This window comes from Hypomesus nipponensis, chromosome 11 (assembly GCF_054491055.1).
Source record: "Hypomesus nipponensis isolate SF chromosome 11, ASM5449105v1, whole genome shotgun sequence".
Lineage (NCBI taxonomy): Eukaryota > Metazoa > Chordata > Actinopteri > Osmeriformes > Osmeridae > Hypomesus > Hypomesus nipponensis.
Window position 1 is genome coordinate 10833846 of NC_140371.1, and position 19289 is coordinate 10853134.

At 41.5% G+C, this 19289-nt stretch overlaps 1 protein-coding gene and 1 long non-coding RNA gene across 2 annotated transcripts; both read left to right on the plus strand.

The window, feature by feature from the left end:
- Positions 1-487: 487 nt before the first annotated feature.
- Positions 488-3246, plus strand: znf503 (zinc finger protein 503). The gene is made up of 2 exons (XM_084709531.1): positions 488-1018; positions 1363-3246. The coding sequence occupies exons 1-2, from the start codon at positions 764-766 to the stop codon at positions 2788-2790; spliced, it is 1683 nt and encodes a 560-aa protein (XP_084565657.1). The 5' UTR covers positions 488-763; the 3' UTR covers positions 2791-3246.
- A 1053-nt stretch (positions 3247-4299) lies between these two features.
- LOC146268058 (uncharacterized) lies at positions 4300-9382 on the plus strand. The gene is made up of 2 exons (XR_014768784.1): positions 4300-4422; positions 8941-9382. It is a non-coding gene; the product is annotated as an uncharacterized LOC146268058 (long non-coding RNA).
- Positions 9383-19289: the final 9907 nt, after the last annotated feature.

The following is a 19289-nucleotide window of genomic DNA, read 5'->3' on the forward strand; positions in this document are numbered from 1 at the left end:
TACAATCGCTGTTTCTGTTATAAAGGTAATTATTAACACGCGCTTGTCTTAAAATGTAGCTATACATAGTATACAGTTGTGATAACATAGCCTATAAGCTCCTCTATGTTACAGTAAGGCTACATGTAGCCTATTTTATTTTATCACATACAAAAAAAATTAAAGTAAGATGTTACGTAGCATGTTATTTTATAATTTAAGAGGATAGGCTCTGCTAGAACTAACACTACAGGCAAGCCTACTTTTTAGAACACGTATGCTATACTTTTTTTCGCACCCAAATACTGAGCCAATTGAAACCTCGAGTCTAAAGAAAAGTGAAAGCGTACACAGCAACCCAAATATTCACAATCGTCTACTCCCCCGATCTGTCAAAATAGAGGAGTTTACAAAGAGAAGAACGTCACATCCCCTTGACCCTCCAATCACCTCGGGGTCCCATTTGATTGGAAGGCGGCAAAGGCTTTAATCTCGGACTAATTCAGCTCCTTTTGAAGTGAAAATTTCTTCAGTTCGTTCTTCGGGAGTATAGCGCGCGGACCTGCTGGGAGACACATAGCGCGCTACGCTCATGGTGCAAGACGCAGCCACGGATCCGCGATAACCTCGCACTTGCTCCATTCTACTACACCGCACCTTACTCCTAATATACGGATTACACGCTATATTGCCACTTTTTCTTGCTTTTTGAAAAAGGCTCTCTGCGTTTTACATTTCTTAATGAATCTGATACATTACCAACTAATTTCTTGAGAATTGGGACATGATCACATCGCCCTCGGTCTCTGCCCTGAGAAATAGTACTACTCATCTAGCCTGGAAAAGCCGTGGTTCTCGGAATAACAGCTATTCAAACATCAACAAGCCGTTTCTCCACTCCGTACCTCCATCGGACCCACGACGGCAAGCAAACCGACTCCCAATCAAGGTTTTGAAGATGCTTACCGCACGATCAGGACACATTTTGCATCCAGAATATCTGCAGCCTTTGCCTTCAACCCCAATTAGTCCAATAGAGGTAATATTCACATCATTTCTACGTTATTTTCGAAAGTTGTGACCCATTATTTTGTCATGTGTCTTGTGAAGGCATTTCGTATAGGATAGAGTGACACAACACAACTTAAACTATACTTAAAATACGTAAAATGTATCACTTGGTGGATATTTGGTCATATTTCTATTTCAAATTACTCATTTTTTCGTTTTAACCATCGCGTAAAAGCTCTGCGCATTACGCTTTCCTTACTGCGTTACATTCGGTCACAAACTGTACACCTACAACCAAATAAGTTTATTCATTTGTATGGCTATTGTTTGTATTATAAGGATTCTAAGTATTTTCTGGTTTTTTCTTTGCAGCTCGATGCCAAGAAGAGTCCGTTGGCTCTGCTGGCGCAGACATGCTCTCAAATAGGTAAACCGGATCCTCCGCCGTCATCTAAACTATCCTCAGTAACATCAAATGGATCTAGTGACAAGGAGTCTAAATCCGGTCCATTAAAATTGAGTGACATCGGTGTGGATGACAAATCTAGCTTCAAACCGTATTCTAAACCGTCAGATAAGAAAGACTCGTCCACGGGCGGCTCAGGCGGAGAGAAGTCAGGTTTTCGAGTGCCGAGCGCCACCTGCCAGCCGTTTACGCCACGGACAGGCAGCCCAAATTCCAGCACGTCTGCTTCTCCCATGCCGTCGGAGGGTAAATGTGGAGACAGGGATGACAAGAAAGATTCTGATTGTAATAAAAATGGCACAACAGATGCATCTGGAACCGCTAATAGCCACAGCAGGATAAGTGTGAGTTGCGGTGGAATTAACGTGGAGGTCAACCAACATCAGGACACGACTCCAGGATCCAAAGCCACGTCTTCAGAGTCCTCCTCCATAACCTCCGTTTCTTCAGCGTCTGTTCTTGGATCTGGACTTGTTGCTCCGGTTTCTCCTTACAAACCGGGCCAGACAGTTTTCCCTTTGCCGCCTGCTGGCATGGCCTATCCGGGCAGTTTAGCTGGGGCCTATGCTGGTTATCCACAACACTTCCTACCGCACGGAGGGAGCCTGGTTAACGCACAACTGGCAAGCTCACTTGGCTGCAGTAAGGCAGGATCTAGCCCTTTGGCTGGGGCATCTCCACCGACTATGATGTCAGCCAGCCTGTGTAGAGACCCTTACTGCCTAAGTTACCACTGTGCCAGCCACCTAGCAGGCGCAGCCAGTGCCTCCTGCGCCCACGACTCTGCAGCCGTAGCAGCCGCCTCTGCCCTGAAATCTGGTTATCCCCTTATGTATCCAACCCATCCTTTACACACCGTTCACGCTTCTGCGCATTCTTTTAGTGGACATCCGTTATATCCATATGGTTTCATGCTACCGAACGACCCACTTCCCCATGTTTGTAACTGGGTGTCGGCTAACGGGCCGTGTGATAAGCGTTTCTCCTCTTCCGAAGAACTTCTGAATCACCTGAGGACGCACACTGCTTTCACGGGGGCCGAGAAGTTGATATCGGGCTATCCCAGCTCTTCATCATTAGCTAACGCTGCGGCAGCGGCCATGGCGTGCCACATGCACATGCCACCCTCAGGAGGCCCTGGGAGTCCCGGAACATTGGCACTGCGAAGCCCGCATCATGCCTTGGGACTAAGTACCCGCTACCATCCATACTCAAAGAGCCCCCTGCCAACCGGCGCACCAGTCCCTGTTCCTGCGGCCACCGGCCCTTACTACTCCCCCTATGCACTGTACGGTCAAAGACTCACAACAGCATCTGCTCTTGGATATCAGTGAAACAGAAATAACTTTGAACAGTTTATAGTTATAAGAATGCAAATATAAAGACTTTTATAATGACGCTCCACCTATGGACGGGATCCGTGGACTCGACTGTATTTATTTATGTCAGCTTAAAGCAGACGATGATAGCTACAAATGGAAGATATTTGAGCAAATCAAAAGTGCATTATGTTTAAACTGAAGGTTATAGGTGAAGTGGAAACACACGGTAGAATAGTCTACTAATAAGACAGAGGTCTTCATTTCGATGTTGATTTGAAATTGCTATGATTGTATTGTTCTTATTTAATGTCTCATCCAGAAGAAAATAATTTACATGCATGTTTGTTTCTTAAATCCCAAATTGTCCATAAATTTTAATTGCCGTTATTTTTCAGGTGTAAACCATGGAAAGAGAATTGGTATTTTTTTGTATGTATATTGAAAAATAAGAAACAGTTCTGTTCCATATCTCCGCGTGCCTCATTGTATTATTATACTTTTAACGATACCCATTTTATATTGAGTGTTAACGGGTATGATCGTATTTCAAAGTTCACACCTTCACTTATTTGGCCGAATAGGCTACAATGTTTCTCGAAATACGTTTTGAAATTAGGCACATCGGTTGATAAAGTTGTAGGCTTTGTCTGTGCTTGCAATTGTCCTATATTGTACAGCTTTAGTTCGGTTACCTAAACATGGTTATCCTAGTCTACCCTACTTCTTGAAATTAGTTGATTCAAAGTGCACTTGTTGAGTTTATCAACGTAATTTATGCATGATAACAAGATTATTATCTTAATCATGAACTGAGAAATTAAATAATGCAAACCTAACGAACATTAATTCAATACATTGAATAAATAAGCCTAGGTTTATGTTATTCCTATTGGCATTAAATATGATCGAACATTAACACAATGGCGGTGACTATTGTCCATTTTTTTATGTAAACACTTGCCTTTAAATAAGTTATTAATTAGTGTTCGCATTTTACTTTTGGGGGGAGAACGTCATTTGCTGATCAGATCAGAGTTTTTTTCGGAATTGTTCACGTTGTCGTTTTAGGCTAACTTTTAGGTAAAATGTTACTGACTTCAGATAGGCCTATTGTAGATTACCATGATTTGGTTTAGTTGATACAAGCAAAAGATAACCTAGCTCACTATAATGTGACTCAACAACAGACTTATCTTCCTGTTCAACGGTAGGCTGAACTTCGATAAATAAGCATATAAGTAAATGGATAATAAATGGTTCCAAGTCAAACTCACGGAAATAGGCCAATGACTAACTATGCTTTACACTTGTAGAAAAAACGTGTTTTCCTTAAATAGCTTTTAACTATAGCAGTCATGCAAAATATTAAACGAAATTGGGATGAATTGTGGTAGCCTATATTTCAAACATTTAATTTATTTTAGGTTATGCTTAAAAAGACCGTGGCAGTCCAGTAATGTTACGTTGTCATTTTATCTCTGGCCTTTTCTTATATCTTCCTTTAAGTTCTTAAATTTGTCTGAGAGAAGACGAGGGACAGTAGGCGTGTCTGGTATGACAAGCTACCTATAGATCAACAGCCACGAGGGACGGCTTACATCTCAATCCATTTGGTCGTCTGTCCATCAAGCAATGTGTCTATACGTAAGTAATAACACAATGAATGAGTAGATATGGTATTAGTTCTAGATCAGAATGACTTGCATCTCCTAAACACATCCAAACGAGCGGAGTCAAAAACAACGGCTGTCTCTAAAATGTGGGTCTGTCTTGAAGCCCACACGCGCTTAAACTGATGTAATGACGGTGAAAGGGAGCGATTTCCATTTTTACCCACATCATGGTGGCTATGTCCCCGGTGGAAGGCAATTTATCATGTGCCCCTCCCCCTGGCCCTGTCACTTGGGGAACAGGCAGGCACATGTGTGCATGAATTACCACAACCCCCTCCCCTGCCCTCCCCTTCTCTTCCACAGACTTTGAGTACAGAGGCAAAGAGAGACTGGAATGTGCAAGGAGGTTAGATAGTACTGACAAAAGAACAAGAAACATAGCAAAAGAAAACAATAGCACAGACGGTACAAGCTGTTTTATTTGGGGGGAATTATGGTTTAGAAAAAAGCCAAAGAGAACAACAAACTATTTATAAATATTTAATCTACAAAAAATATTTGTCATACAGTGATCTAAAGCAATCCCTTTGGTGAACAGAAGACTCAGGTAAATAATATCATGGTTAAAAGAGGTTCAGTCTCTAATCTGGCCTATAGTAAACATTGACTGCAGCAGGTCAAGGACAGCATTTACAAGGAATCACATCTTGTGCAGGAGTAAAAAAAGACAACAAAAACTGTGTTAAAGGTCACTGATCATGTAAGGCGTACATTTCAATACCCCAGATATGTCAGAGCAGATGGTACATGTAATATAGGCCTAGATGTGTAATATTGATTCCACATTATAGGGTACTGCTGATGGAGGATTGAGTTTAGGGCACTAGTAGTCCCACAATCTTACTCAGCTCCACATGGATACTAATTGAACTCAAGATTATGCTTTAACCTGATTAACTAAAGTCAAGGACATACAACCTGAAACCTGGCTCAAGATAGATTATTAGACATTTGGTGGATCACCAGTTACACCTATTTTCACAACGGCTTTCATATCTATTATTTTAAGGAGAGAGGAAGCCATTTATATATATATATATAATATATATATATATTTTGTTTTTACATACATACATTTTATATATATATATATATATATATATATATATATATATATATATATATATATATATATATATATATATATATATATATATATATATATCACATGTGAGACCTTGCATGACATGTAGCCTTGGGTAACCCAGGATTGGTCTCTTACACTGAGCCTCATATTCCACCTTGCTGAATTACTACTACTAAAGCTGTCATTAGTGAGTGTGTGGCACAATAAAGATGTTGTGTGCCATGGCAAATGCCTATAGTTGAGCTTACAGCTGTGTTAATACAGAGAGGCTGCTATAATGTTGGAGCTCATTCCAAGAATGTCAATGAGAAAACAATGATTCTTTATGTGAATGGTTTCAACAGTGACAATGTAAAGCTGATCTTTTCAGAAAAAGGGAGGCATTTTGTATCAGCTGACTCAGACATCATACATTTCACTGGGATGAAAGACATTCCCGGAAAATTTGGAACGTCTCAGAACATGTCATTGACATGCAATATTCAAGACTTTTCAGGTGGGACAAGTGGTCTTGAATGTGTACTATGTGGCTCTTTTATTTTTATTCCAACTGCAAAGTTTTGGAACAGTTGGAACTACAGAAAAAAATAATTGAAAAAACATTGTCTGGCATTATCTCCTAAATGTATTCCTGCTGACACAGGCTGTTGAAATGTCAAATTTTTGTAATTGCAGTAACGAAGAGAAAAGAGCAACACAACATAAAGCTAGCTAGGCCTCAGCTTTGATCAGCTCTTAAACAAAGATCCACTGAATAACGCCACAGACATGATCAGCCATCCTTTATCATAATTCCCCAAGATCAACGTTAAAGCATCCAATTCTGACATATAGTTCCTGGAATGTAACTCCCAACTGGGAGCGGTAATGGAGACAATTTCTTTCCTTCAAATGGGGTGCACATATAAGAGGAATACCTCATATCTTTTCATGTGTCCCCTGCTCATTGATTTACAAATGGAAAGCACTCGTTCAGGTGATGTGAGCAAAATGAAATGGGGTTGTGGATGCCGCTATCCCTCTATCTCCAACACTTGAAACTTCCAACCGCCGTAACGCCTTCTCATGCTAATTGACTTCTCATGCTAACAACATAATTGAGGTCATTTCTGTCAATTGAATCAGTGGTGCACTAGCGGATTTTAGTGTTGAAATAATTTGCCCTTTTTCCTGACTAGTAAGAATATTTTATGGAAATGCACCCTTATTCCAGGCACCTTAATGGAGGATGTTGGAGTGGTACTCACACTGATGAGGTTGTTGTCTGTCAGTGATAAATGTAAATAGCTGAGTAAATGTCAGCGACGAGCTTCGCTTTAAAGGGCTTTTTGTCTTTATTTGAAATAATCAATGTCTCACTATCTTGAGGGCACTTCAGTACACCCTCACAAGGTTGCTCTAATTGTTTGAATCTGTGTGAATGTGATAGCAGGCATCACATGACATATGTCCTAGTGTCTAGCGACCCACTGTATTGTCAAAGAGAGAACCTCTTTTAAACAAAAACACAACAGATGGGAGTGGACTACCATTCACCAACCCTTCTCTGCTCCTGGTTCCAAACCCAGATTTGTATTAGATGGAAGAGTGATGTAATGGCTGTCTCAGAGTTCAGAGATTCAGATTTATTAGCAAGTCATGTGACACCTATGCCTGTTCACTTTTACGATTTCTTAATCTTCCACAGATTACTTTCATGAGAATGCTGTTCAATGGGAAGTTCTACATTGCATTGAACAGCAACTATTGGTAGTATGGTGAAGTCAGACTATGTCCTGCCACCGTTAAGAACAGGGGCATGGGTTTCATCATACAATCACCCACTTTTTGAAAAATGCTAATCTACCCCCCCCCCCCCTCCACACAGACACACATTTTTTAACTTTACATTTAACAGCCGCATTATTAAAAAAGCTGTCCCTCCCACATTTGAAAACAAACCTACACCCATTGTCATTCTAGCAGCTATTGTCTTAGCAACTAAAAATGTCATGCCTTGAAAGTCTCCAGACCTTCCTGGTATGAGGCCAAGTGTGAAAAACACAGCAATGGACAACACGTGATTTATGATAGCTACATTCATCAAGTTTATATAAATCATTAACAGCCAGGATAGTATTCCAACTATCCATTCAGCCATTGTCAGCCAACCAGACAACAGACACACAAACACCAAGCCTGAACCAGACTACTCCTCCCTCCCTGTGTCCATACTGTATGGCCTTCAATAAAGACTTCTCCAAGGAAATAACGGAAAAAAGAGAGGCATTTCTCAACTCATCCACATGCAGTAAGCAATGATGCTGCCATGTATCATACATTGATCTCCACCGTTTGGGGGAGCTAAGAGTAATAAGCAGAGGGTGTAGGAGACTAATGTGCCTGACTGGGAGACAAATAGGGCCAGACATACAGCAACACAGCCTTAGGAAATATGGGCTTAAGCATCAACTTTTATTGCTTTAATGTGTTTTAGTGTTAACTGTGAAATTGAAGATCAAATTACCTCCAATACTGTTTTTCCCCTTGTTTCTTGCCCTGAGGAAGTGGAGACAACATAGTGAAAACATCATAGCAAGTAATATCCTGCTGAACTAGCAGGTGTTTCTGCATCAGAATAAGGCAATTACCTATTGTGAATAACACACTAAGTGTGAGAGGGGGAGTTCTGGGTTTGGGATTTATCCTATGTATGCCTACTAATATGATTAGGTTGAATTTCCTTCATGGATCAACAAGAGCAAAATCTACATTTATTACATATTTTAGAGAGTGAATGTAGTCTATGAATGATCAACAGTCTTGCTTAAAGCCGGTAACCAGTGTGGCTGTGTTTTAGATAGGGTTAGATTTGATCCGCATCACATCTTATTTATTTATTTATTTATTTATTTATTCACAATACCACTTCAAATATTACAATAATACAGTTGGGGTACAAGACCAATTGGGTGGAGTGAATGGGTTCCCCAAAGAAGCTAGGAGGTGGGGGCTGATGATTCATGAAAGGGTAGTGGTACAGACTAAAGGATACACAATTACCACAGATGACGATGAGTACATGCACGCAAAATGCGAACTAGTACAACATAACATGACATACATTCAATCACACACATACATCCCAGTAGTCCATGAAAAAATATTTTTTCATATTAGGTATAGGTTGATAAGAAATTATTTTTTTAGTTGTCGTTTGATTTACAGATTACACTTAGCTGCAACACATTTTTCATGTTTGCTATTGAAGACACACGTTTGTGTGTCTCTGTGTATGGACATGGCCAAAGGCCATCCATTGGGCACCGCTGATCTGTGGACAACACCTGTGTCCCTATATGATGTCTCTTCAACTGACAGCAACATTTGTTTCTTTGCCTCTATCTGTTCCCATGTCAATAGCATACCATGATCACAATGCTCAGGCGATGTCTTCCCACATCGCCCAAAGCAATGGATCCCAGATCGCGCGAGCTGAGAGATGACTCGATGAATACGTCATCCATGGGCTTGCGAAAGGTGGATCAGATGTGCTGAGACAAAGGGAGAATCTGACTATTCACATGTGAAATGCATGTCTGCCTTATGTCTGCATGGATGATATGGAAACTATTTGTTCTATGGAGGCCTAGCTCCACCCATGCCAATAGACCCTGACCTCCCCCAGATGAGGGAGAGCCAGAGCTGTGGTCTGTCCCTATACTGCAGTCCATCAGTCAGACTGACCCTTGTAACCAGCTGCACGCCACATGCTCCACTGTCTGCCTGTAAGCAATTACAGAGCATGGCAGAGGACATAATAAACACTTTACACAGTGAGTGAGAATCGAGCGACACATTTAAACTGAAAGGACTCATTATTGTTTCTGATTATTTTTGTTACGATTTTGTCATTCCATTTAGACACAGCAACTTCCTTTATGAAAGTGAAGATAGTGACTAAAGAAGAGGTGAAACAATTATGAATGATCAACCACCCATAAGCAACAAAGCTGTTTTTTGTAAATGGTGTTGGTATCTATGAAAGAGAGGATTTTGTGATTGGTCTATGAGACTCAGGAACAAGCTGAACTGCACCCCATGGAGAAAGACCATGTGACAGACTTTTATGCAGGTCTCTTGTCTCCCTGTTTCCCTCCCCATCTCTTTCCCACACATATGCACACACAGGATGTCTAATAGTTGGGAAAAATAGTCTTGAGTTATCTGCGATGAAAGAGAGACAGTTGAAGATCTAAGGGGAATTAGGTTTGATCATGCATGGAACACTAGGATAATAGCTGATGTTCTGACTTGGTGTTTGCTCTGACACGCAGGCAAGAAGGGAACATTAAAAGCTATCCAGTGGTTGACAGATATCACATGTCCCTCAGGCAAGAAGGATTCTCATTGTGACGGGTGTGTCAGTCACGTCGATGGCTGTGTCGACAAGCTGCGACTGAAACACTGAAGTTGTTCAGGAATCGCTCTTTTTTAAATTACAAAAGGAATATTTGAATAGCTGTGCAAAGAAAGACCGATAACGTCCAAACCACAAAATGTTTAGTTTGGGTGCTTAGGCATTGATATTTCATCTAATGCACATTTAATGACGCTTCCCTTGCATAACCATTAATGCGGCACATTAGAATGGTCTGCATTCTGTTCCTCACTGATGTTAGTTGGAGCACATTTTCCTTTGAGATGCATTCAGAAATCCTTCAACTTGCCTCGTTCATGAAAATTATGTCAAATGGAAATGATCAGAACCATACCCACATAGCATCCAGTAGTACATTTATTTGCTGAGTACAACTGGATAAAGTCCTTACACGAATCATTCACTATTAGTTGTAATAAATGAGTTGTGACTGAAGTCGACAGGGCTGTGAAGAGATGGTGGATGTTGCAGGCTTTTAAATGTCAGGCTTTCAGCACCAAGTGTGAATGGCCGCTCTGTATGTCTTTCTCACCTTAGCATATGCCATGTTCCATGGATAACACTCAGTGATTTATCACAGTCCTATAGCTTAATAATTTACTGTAATATTGCCTCTCTTGTGCTTTTTAATGGTTCTTCTTTGGAGGATGGCATGCTTATAAAATGTTCCTCAGGATGAGACCAAATAGATAATAAGGCTGTGTGTGTGCGTGCGTGCGATGCATATGTCTGTGTCTTGGTTGTGCACACACTCTGTGCAGCACACCAAAGGCAACCCTATTTGTCTGATGTGGCATGTGCAGAAATATCAGTTTTAATATTTGATGCATGATTTACCTTCGGTGTTCACTAGGGAGTCCCATTATGAAATATGAATGGGCCTGTTTTCTGCAAATGTTTGTTTTTGTCAGTCTAAATGCCAGTTCAAAGAAAAAGACGGCCAGTACTCGACGGGAGACCACTCTTTAGTCTGCAAACACAACACTATTATATTATTCATTACCAAGTCGTTTAAATTTCATTTCATGGAAACCGCCAATCAAAACACATTGTTGTTCCATGAAATGTCATTCCAGGCTAATGTTTAACATCTCTTGTGGGACAGTAGATATGGAATACAGACTGAAGAATAGATGGCCAGATATGCAACCGATTAATCAAAGAGGCGTTTACTCTGTGGAACACTTGTTAATATGGTCTGAGATAAGAGATGAATGACCCATTCATATCCTGAATATATATCACCCTACCACATATTCCTCTCTAAGGTGATTTGTTTTTACACTTCCATAGGAAAAATGTAATTAGTTAAATGACATTTGTTCTTTATTGAGAGCACAAATCGCTATGGCGACCCAACGGCTACTGAATGCAAGAGTTCAGTACTGAAGACAGCCACGCAATGGCTCGACAGGTTGAGTGCTTGCATGCTTTTAGCCATTGTCGGAGACAGTGCAATAATCTTTCCTTCTTCCACCCGTGATTGTCAAAGAGGAGATATGACAGCTGTGAACAAATACGTGGTGGATGAGGAAGTCAACGGTGAGATGCGAAATGCAGTTTTTGAATCTGCAAACTTCAACGCTGTAAACGTTAATTTGATCCCCGAGCTGTGTGATACAACACTTTGTGGTAAAGTGCTCTGTTGTCAGACTGTTGTCAGAGTAATGGTTTCAGGGTTAGATTTTTTTAAATTATTATTATTATCTAAGAGACATCCTACCGACTCAACAACTTGGACTACTTCTCAAGCATTTTTTTCACTTTGATAACTCACTATCAGACTCAAGTCACTTCAAAAGAGAAACCATTATGGTCTGCGGCTTTGAATTAACATTCATTCAAAAGTTTAATATTTGTAAAATGTAAATAATAATAATAACAACACAAATACTTGAGTTAATAGGTAATCACAAATGTATGCAGCGGGTGCACATACTACCAGTATGGACAGGCAATTCATATAAAATATGGCACCATGTTTTATATGATGGATGACATGCCCGTTCTTCTGACGTACTGCCATCCCCCCCGAAAAGCAAAAGGCCTGTTGAGAGAGAAGAATATAGCTACAACATAAAGCCATTTCAGCGCAGCTAGGTCTCTGTGATGACTATAACTACACCCAGATGAAGACAGACCTAATGTGGCCATAATCTAATTTGTACTTTGCCTTCGGAAAGGCAACCCACATTTCACTTCCTGACAATTCCCTTCATCTTGTTTTGTGTTCCCCTTCCTATTAATTCTACATGTAACGCCTGTTCACATTTTACACTCTCCTCCATTAGGCCACGCCTGTCATGTTTTAATAAGCCGTCATTGGGCTATTTCGTTACTCCACTCCAGACATCTCTTTTGCTCTCTTTTGTGCAGAAATTTGGCTTTTGTGTTTAAATGCTGAAATGCTCACAACCACAATGGTGTGGTCTCTACTGTCTGAGTAGTAGAACTAGTAGTTTCTAAGGACTGTTGCACAATTGTATCTTGAAATGATTGTACCCAAGCAACAATATCTAGCAGAAGAATCAGGTCTACTAGTAATCCAATTTCCAACCCCATAAGCTTTCAGTAGTTGTGTTTGCAAGGAAGAGTGCTTGGAGTTAAACCTGTCTGTGAAGAAGCAGAAAAAAAGAAGAAGAAACGGAGAAGAAACCTTTAGTAAATCCCACAACCATGGCACACACACAGGAAGTGGAAGAACACACACAGGAAGTGGAAGAACACACACAGGAAGTGGAAGAACACATACATGCATGCTGGAGCGACTGTCGGAGAAACCCAACTACATCAGTCCCATCCTGCTGTCCTTCATCCCAGGTCAGCCAGGAGCCACATCAGCCTTGCCCAGGGGCCAATTCCAGGTGCTCACCTCATGTCCTGGCCAGGGACATGGGCAGGAGAGCAATCTGTTCTACATGTTTTTTTCATATTTGGTAGCCTGACATTGTCATACTCATAATTCTAGTCAGAATATGAGTCTGAAACCGCTCCGTTGGGCTGTGAGTATGGGGCGTGTTTCAACCGAACCCGGAAAAAAATTCCCTATCGCTCAATTGGATAGACCTACAACCAATCAGAGCAATGTAATATGTTGTTTGTTGAAAACCCAAGCGCTCTTCGGTGACGTGGTTGATTACGTTACTGTTGATCATCTGTCCATCATTGTATAAATCCCACCCTGACAATTTGATTGGTCCGAACAGCTCCTGTTTAGACATAGTTTTTCCCCAACCGAGCTAACCCAGACCCAACTTCCCGAATTAGGAAGGGGCTAAGTTGGGCTGGCAGCCAGGCTACATATTTGGGGGATTTCTGGTGGAAACCCATGTGAGCATTGGGGAGAACATGCAAATTCCACACAGATAGGCCCGGGAAATAGTCCATCTGAACCCTGACAGACCTGGGAAGAACCTGCCCCCAGTGCCAACAAGGCCCCATGCAGGAACTGAACCCAGGGCCTTCTTCCTGTGAGGTGGCTGTGCAAGCCACAATGCCACCATGCCACTAAATAGGTTACATTTTGTATATTTCATGGTTAGCCTAAGCTCAGGCTATGTTTATGTACTCCAACTGTATCCCCCTTTCATTGAAACTCAAACCAAAGTGGATTTGGTTGGTCTGACAGAGTGCCATTGACGACAAGTTGTGCTAGGGTGGAACACAGACCAAATTACCTGTTCACTCACATCCATTGAACACTAGATGCTCATCGTGGAACAAAACACCACACACGCACTTAAATAATTGTCTGTGCTAATTTAAAATGATTGGTTCAATATCCAATTCCTGTGTATCTGGGGAGTTGTGTAGGTGTAACAAGATCTTAACCACCCGCTATGAACAGCACAGTTGGCCTGTTTAGGTAATGACCGCATTTAACATCATACCAGAGTTATTCCTGGGTAAGAACTGCATTTCTTAGGTATTTACTGTGTTATTAAATTGTCAAAAATGCTTAAGTAGGTTGTTAAATTGCAATTAGCCATTTAGAATGTTTGAAGCTTAACTGTAAGAGAAGGAAAAGTGGTGAGGTCAAGGCTTTTTGCCTTATGCAACTCTTGACAGTTGGCTTTCAGCAGTGTGGGTCTGTGACAATGCTTCCTGTCAAAAAGAAAAAAAATACACGACCAGATAAACTGGTTCTCCCAGGATTATAGTTCCTTGTCTCATATTCCTTTACAGCAATTACCCTCAGTCTCCTAACACAGTTAACTCTGCCCATGGATGTGCCTGATGTAAAAAACATATTTTCTCTGTTTTGATCATCAAAGCAACGAATGATTACGGGTCTGTATATATAATGATCTTGTCCATTGTCTGCTACCTTCCTTTATCAACATTAATGTGTAATCAACAAAAATACTTATATGTTTACTTATTGTCCATGTCCAAGTAATTGCAGAAGCAATGGATGGATGACAAAACGAAGCCAAAGTTGTGAAAGTCTTCCATCATCTTAAGTCAAATCAAGTCAAAATGTGTACTTAATAAGCACATGACACAGTATGTTTCTACTCAAGGCTTTTTCACATTTACAGTTTGGTTGTTTGACAGATGGTTTAGTGTTAGAATTCACAGTAAATCTTAAGCATTACTTTTGCACTTTAAGCATTCATATTCCCATCTATTGTTGTAGATTGTGTGAGTAGGACAATAGCATCATGAAGTTTATGTATTTATTGTCTGAGTGTTCAGTGCATGAGTGGGTGAGTAATCTCTATCCTACATGTGGAGCTCTGTCCTTGACTCCTTGGCTAAGGTGCCGGCACACGTATTCACTCAGATTTTAACAACACAGTTTAACTGACCTTTAGCTTCCTAGAGCCCTCCAAGGGGCATCCTAAAGCTTATATATGCCTTGCTGTTCACTAACTGGATCAATCTGAAGTGTCTCTCTCTCTCCTGATGTAATTGCCCTTGGTTTCATAAAAAGGATTTATTGAAAATCAGATCTCAGGTTATAGGCCCCGATGACAGCAAAAGAAAAATCTAGAATTTACAGTCTGCTTTTACAGCCGGATTTCAGAAATAATTGTTGCGGGACATGACGGTAAGTTAGCAGTTATAAACCTGTCTACCATATAAATTACCTAATCAGGAGATCCCAGCGGTTATATAAATTGAGGCACTCATTCGTCTTCAATGGCCTATGTGTGCATATAAACCCATAACGACCATCATATACCTCACAGGAAAGGAGGCCAGAGTCAGTGTTTACAGAGTTAGGAGGAAATGGATGACTTTTTGCATGCTCAATCAACTATGAAATATCCATTTAATCATCCCCCCCCCACCCCTCATGGTTTATTTGTGCTGCAGTGTAGATTTACATTTCCAAACATCCCCCATATTAATCATTACTTCATCACACCCTCCGAATGACAAGATGCTTAAACGGCTTCAGTGTGCTGCCCTGTTGAGAGAGTGTGTGTCTAACTGACATTGGAAAACCTTAACTTTGAATCACTCTCCCCTTACTATGCCCAGCAGAAATACGGAATTATTATCATTCATCTGCTTTCTGAATTGCATTTTCTTGTGCGTTCGGAGTCAAATAGACAATGCATCTGCAAAAATAGACGTATTATAAAATGTTTATATTTTTGGGGGGGAACAAAGACAGAATTAACACAAGGCATAACATCACAGACTGGTTTGAACAAGTGTCATCTATCGGTTGTGTTGGATGTAGAATTATCCTACATAATGGCATAATGTTCAGATTCAGGTCACAACATTTGATAGAGGCAGTGTAATATGACACCTGACTTTACCAATGACAATATTATTTACATGCTTGGCTTTAGCAATATTCTCTAGCTCTCCTCAATAAGACTTTTGAGTGATTTGCACATGTTGAAGCAGCAGGCTTTCAATGACCTCATACACTGTAATAATATGGAGAACACTTCCCCATCAACAAGGGATCCTTCATCAAAGAGCAGAGTATAACTTTATCACCCTGGATGAGAAATATGTTACATATGCCACTTTAAACAAGACAAATGGGTCAGTCAGCCATTCTCACACATTTTTATGACTTTGCCATGAAGTGAATTTGATGTCTCGGTAACAAGATAAATGATGGACATAAAGCTTTGGCAGGTCTGGCTTTAAACAATCTTTCATTTGATGTGGCTCTTTTACTTTTACATGAGGCATTGTCTGTCTTCACAACCTTGCACTCACGCTGGATGGTGTAGAGACCCTTTGAGTGGGGAGACGTGAGGAGGTATTTGGCTTGTGCGTGGCAACATCACTCAGTACCTGACTCGACCTCTTACAGCTCCCACAAAGAATTTCACTTTACTGCACATGTCATAAGTTGCACGCGCGCATGTTCCCCTGATGAGAAACAGTTTGACTCAACATGCAAAGTGCACAAAGAGATGTTTTGTTCTACCTGGGACATGGAACTACTCACCCAATCAGGTGATCTGAGTTGGCTATGCAGTAGCATGAAGAGCAGCTGAAAGCTTCACTTTACAGTTGCCAAGTCTTGTCAGAGAGTTTTTCTTGAATGATACATGCATGTGTACATTTTGGCACAACGTTTCAGCATGGTGGAAACTAAGTTGGGCCGCATGAAATATTCCCTGTCAAAGAGTGATGGAAAATGGTGAATGGATCTGTCTGAAGGTTAAGACAGATAGAGGAAGCCATTTCCTCTCCCTTCCTCTCTCTCCTATTCCTCCCCCATCTCTCTCCCTTTCCCACCAAATCTCTCTCAGCCACCCCCCTCCTTCTCTCTTTCTTAATAGATTTGCAAACTCCTTGGACACAACAACGGCAACAGATTAATCTGTCTCTGACAGTCAGGTAGACAGACACTTGCACCAGTCCAGACCAGCTAGATTAAAAATGGGCTTACTAGACGTTTGTTGATGGATTCTTCGTGAGGCCTTAGCACCCGTGTGGTAATTTCAAAACGGCCCTGGCCCATTTACTCACCAGTGAGCGAGGGCGTTACAGGGACACAGTGATGCATCAACCTGATCCAGGTAAATGACAATTTTAGGACATCTTTTATGACATCTTTCACTTTTACAGTAAAATATTACAAGCACACTTCTTCCCCACAGCAAGAATTAGATGGGTAGAAACTGCCTCACTGGCCGTGATCTTCCTCTAGTTGTTTGGCTAACTGGCATTTGGCAACATAACTGGCAACACAAAGCTTTAAACGGAAAAAAGTATCATATCCTCTGTGTGTGTGAGTGTGTGTGCCTGTGTGTGAACTTTGTTTAAGCAGGGGTGAAGTCATCCTTTGTCAAACTGGCAGTAGAGGAGGCCACGGGGAAGAGAAACAGGAAGCACAACAGAGGACCTCTGTTTGGGCGTCCAGGACGTAGCCTGTAATTTATACCCTCATGGCTGGCTGCAGCCATAAGGGGCAGCGCCACTTGGAGGTAACCAGAGAGAGAGAGAGAGAGAGAGAGAGAGAGAGAGAGAGAGAGAGAGAGAGAGAGAGAGAGAGAGAGAGAGAGAGAGAGAGAGAGAGAGAGAGAGAGAGAGAGAGAGAGAGAGAGAGAGAGAGAGAGAGAGAGAGAGAGGAGAGAGAGAGAGAGAGAGAGAGAGGAGAAAGAGAGAGAGCTCCATCACAGAAAACCAGCCTGTCTTCTACAGAAGTCCAACACAGAGCTGAACGCTCCCAGCCTCCCGCTATGATTAATGATTTATGACCGTGCCGTGTGGAAGGCTGGTAATTAGCAGCAGGCTGATTAAAGACAAGTAAACCTCGGCTGATAACCCGATGCTGTTTCTGCCCAACGCCGACGCTGGCATGTGGAAGCTCTTACTGCCAGGGTTGCAAGAAACAGACCAACGCTGAGTATGATGAATGTAGTCTCCAACAGGCGTATACAGGCCCTAATTTAAAACTATTTAGCGTGTGACATATTGGCATTGTGCTCTTTCTGTCTCCCTCTGTTCGCATTCCTGGTTTACGGCGCCATCCAAGTTTCAGGGGGCTGTTGTTTTGAGTCCGGGCTTGGCACATGCTTGAATAAAGTTTTGTACACTGGCTCCACTCCAGCGCTCCCCTGTCAATTGTTTGTGTTCCAAACATTTGCATTTTCTATATTAGTAAGAGGGGCCAGTGGCAGGCTGTCACCAGAATTTGTCAACTACCGAATTTCGGGGGTTCTTGCTCTCTGGCTCGGCAGAAAGAAGGACTGAAGGTTGGCCGGAGAACGAACAGCGGCAGTCTGGATTTACCTTCAAACCCCACAATGACGGCACAGTTTGCCAAGTCACACAAAAACACCTTGTGGTTTTCCCGCAGCAGCCAAGACGTGCCACACAGTCATCCAGAGGCCTGTCTCCATGTCTTCACGGATGGAGTCCTTCTCCTAACTAAAACTGATGGAGCAGAGAAGAAAGGACTGCAGAGATAATAATGACATGAGATTTTTAACTGCAGCACAGAAGCAGCTATTTATGAGATCCCAAGTCTGACACATAACTCTGCAGTACTGCTAGGATACAATTGGAATATTTGTGTCATGATGGCAATTCAATAATTTGTGTGGGTAACACGTGAATTTAATTACGTAACCTGATTGGGTTTAAGTGAAAAATAGGTGGGGGCTGAAATGTGGATGTAAGTACGTGCCCAGGGCAGCACAGACAGGGTCCAGATGAAACGCCCAACCACCCACCCTGCTCTCTTTATCACCACCCTTCTATAATTAGGTTGGTTAACGTACTGCCATGTATGCAGTCATATTGACTGGGAAGCTTAATCACGTTAGCATTGAGCTCTCGTCCCTCTTTGCCCCAGGTGACACTTTTAAGCCCAGAGTTATGGCCCTGACCTATGAGAGGAAATTAGCTGTGGACACAAGTTTGTTCTTGTCCTCTGCCTCCTCTGTGAAAATATTTAGCGAACCCAGCATCCACAGAGAGAGAAATAGAGTAGGAATCAATTTGCTACCTACTGTAGTCTTGCAGTCTAAAACATGAAAAATGCAGGAAGGGCAGAAAGAGGTGCTGCTTGTGTTAGGTTGGCTGGCAGTCCATTAGGCCTGATAGACATTTCACTTACCAAAGTCAAATATAACTGTCTAGTATTCATTAATGTAGGGTGGGGGCTAGGGAATCAAATCCAGCATCTGGTTAAAACGACAGTATAATCTACAACTCATGATTAGCTCTAAGGAGTGGAATTTCACTTTAATCTTTTTCAGGGCTTGAAATTTCCATCTGCACTGTACGGCACATAATCTTTCTTCAAGACAAATGTGCTGTTTTTCATGTTCCAAAATTAGATCAGAAGAAAACAATTAATCATGTCATGGCAACAAAGATCAGATCCTCCCCCTGCTCT

What these genes read in the sequence shown, in the direction of transcription:
- znf503 (XM_084709531.1), top strand. Translation starts at nt 764, where the DNA reads ATGATCACATCGCCCTCGGTCTCTGCCCTGAGAAATAGTACTACTCAT. An exon ending in CCCCAATTAGTCCAATAGAG is followed by an intron (nt 1,019 to 1,362) that starts GTAATATTCACA and finishes TTTTCTTTGCAG; the next exon opens with CTCGATGCCAAGAAGAGTCC.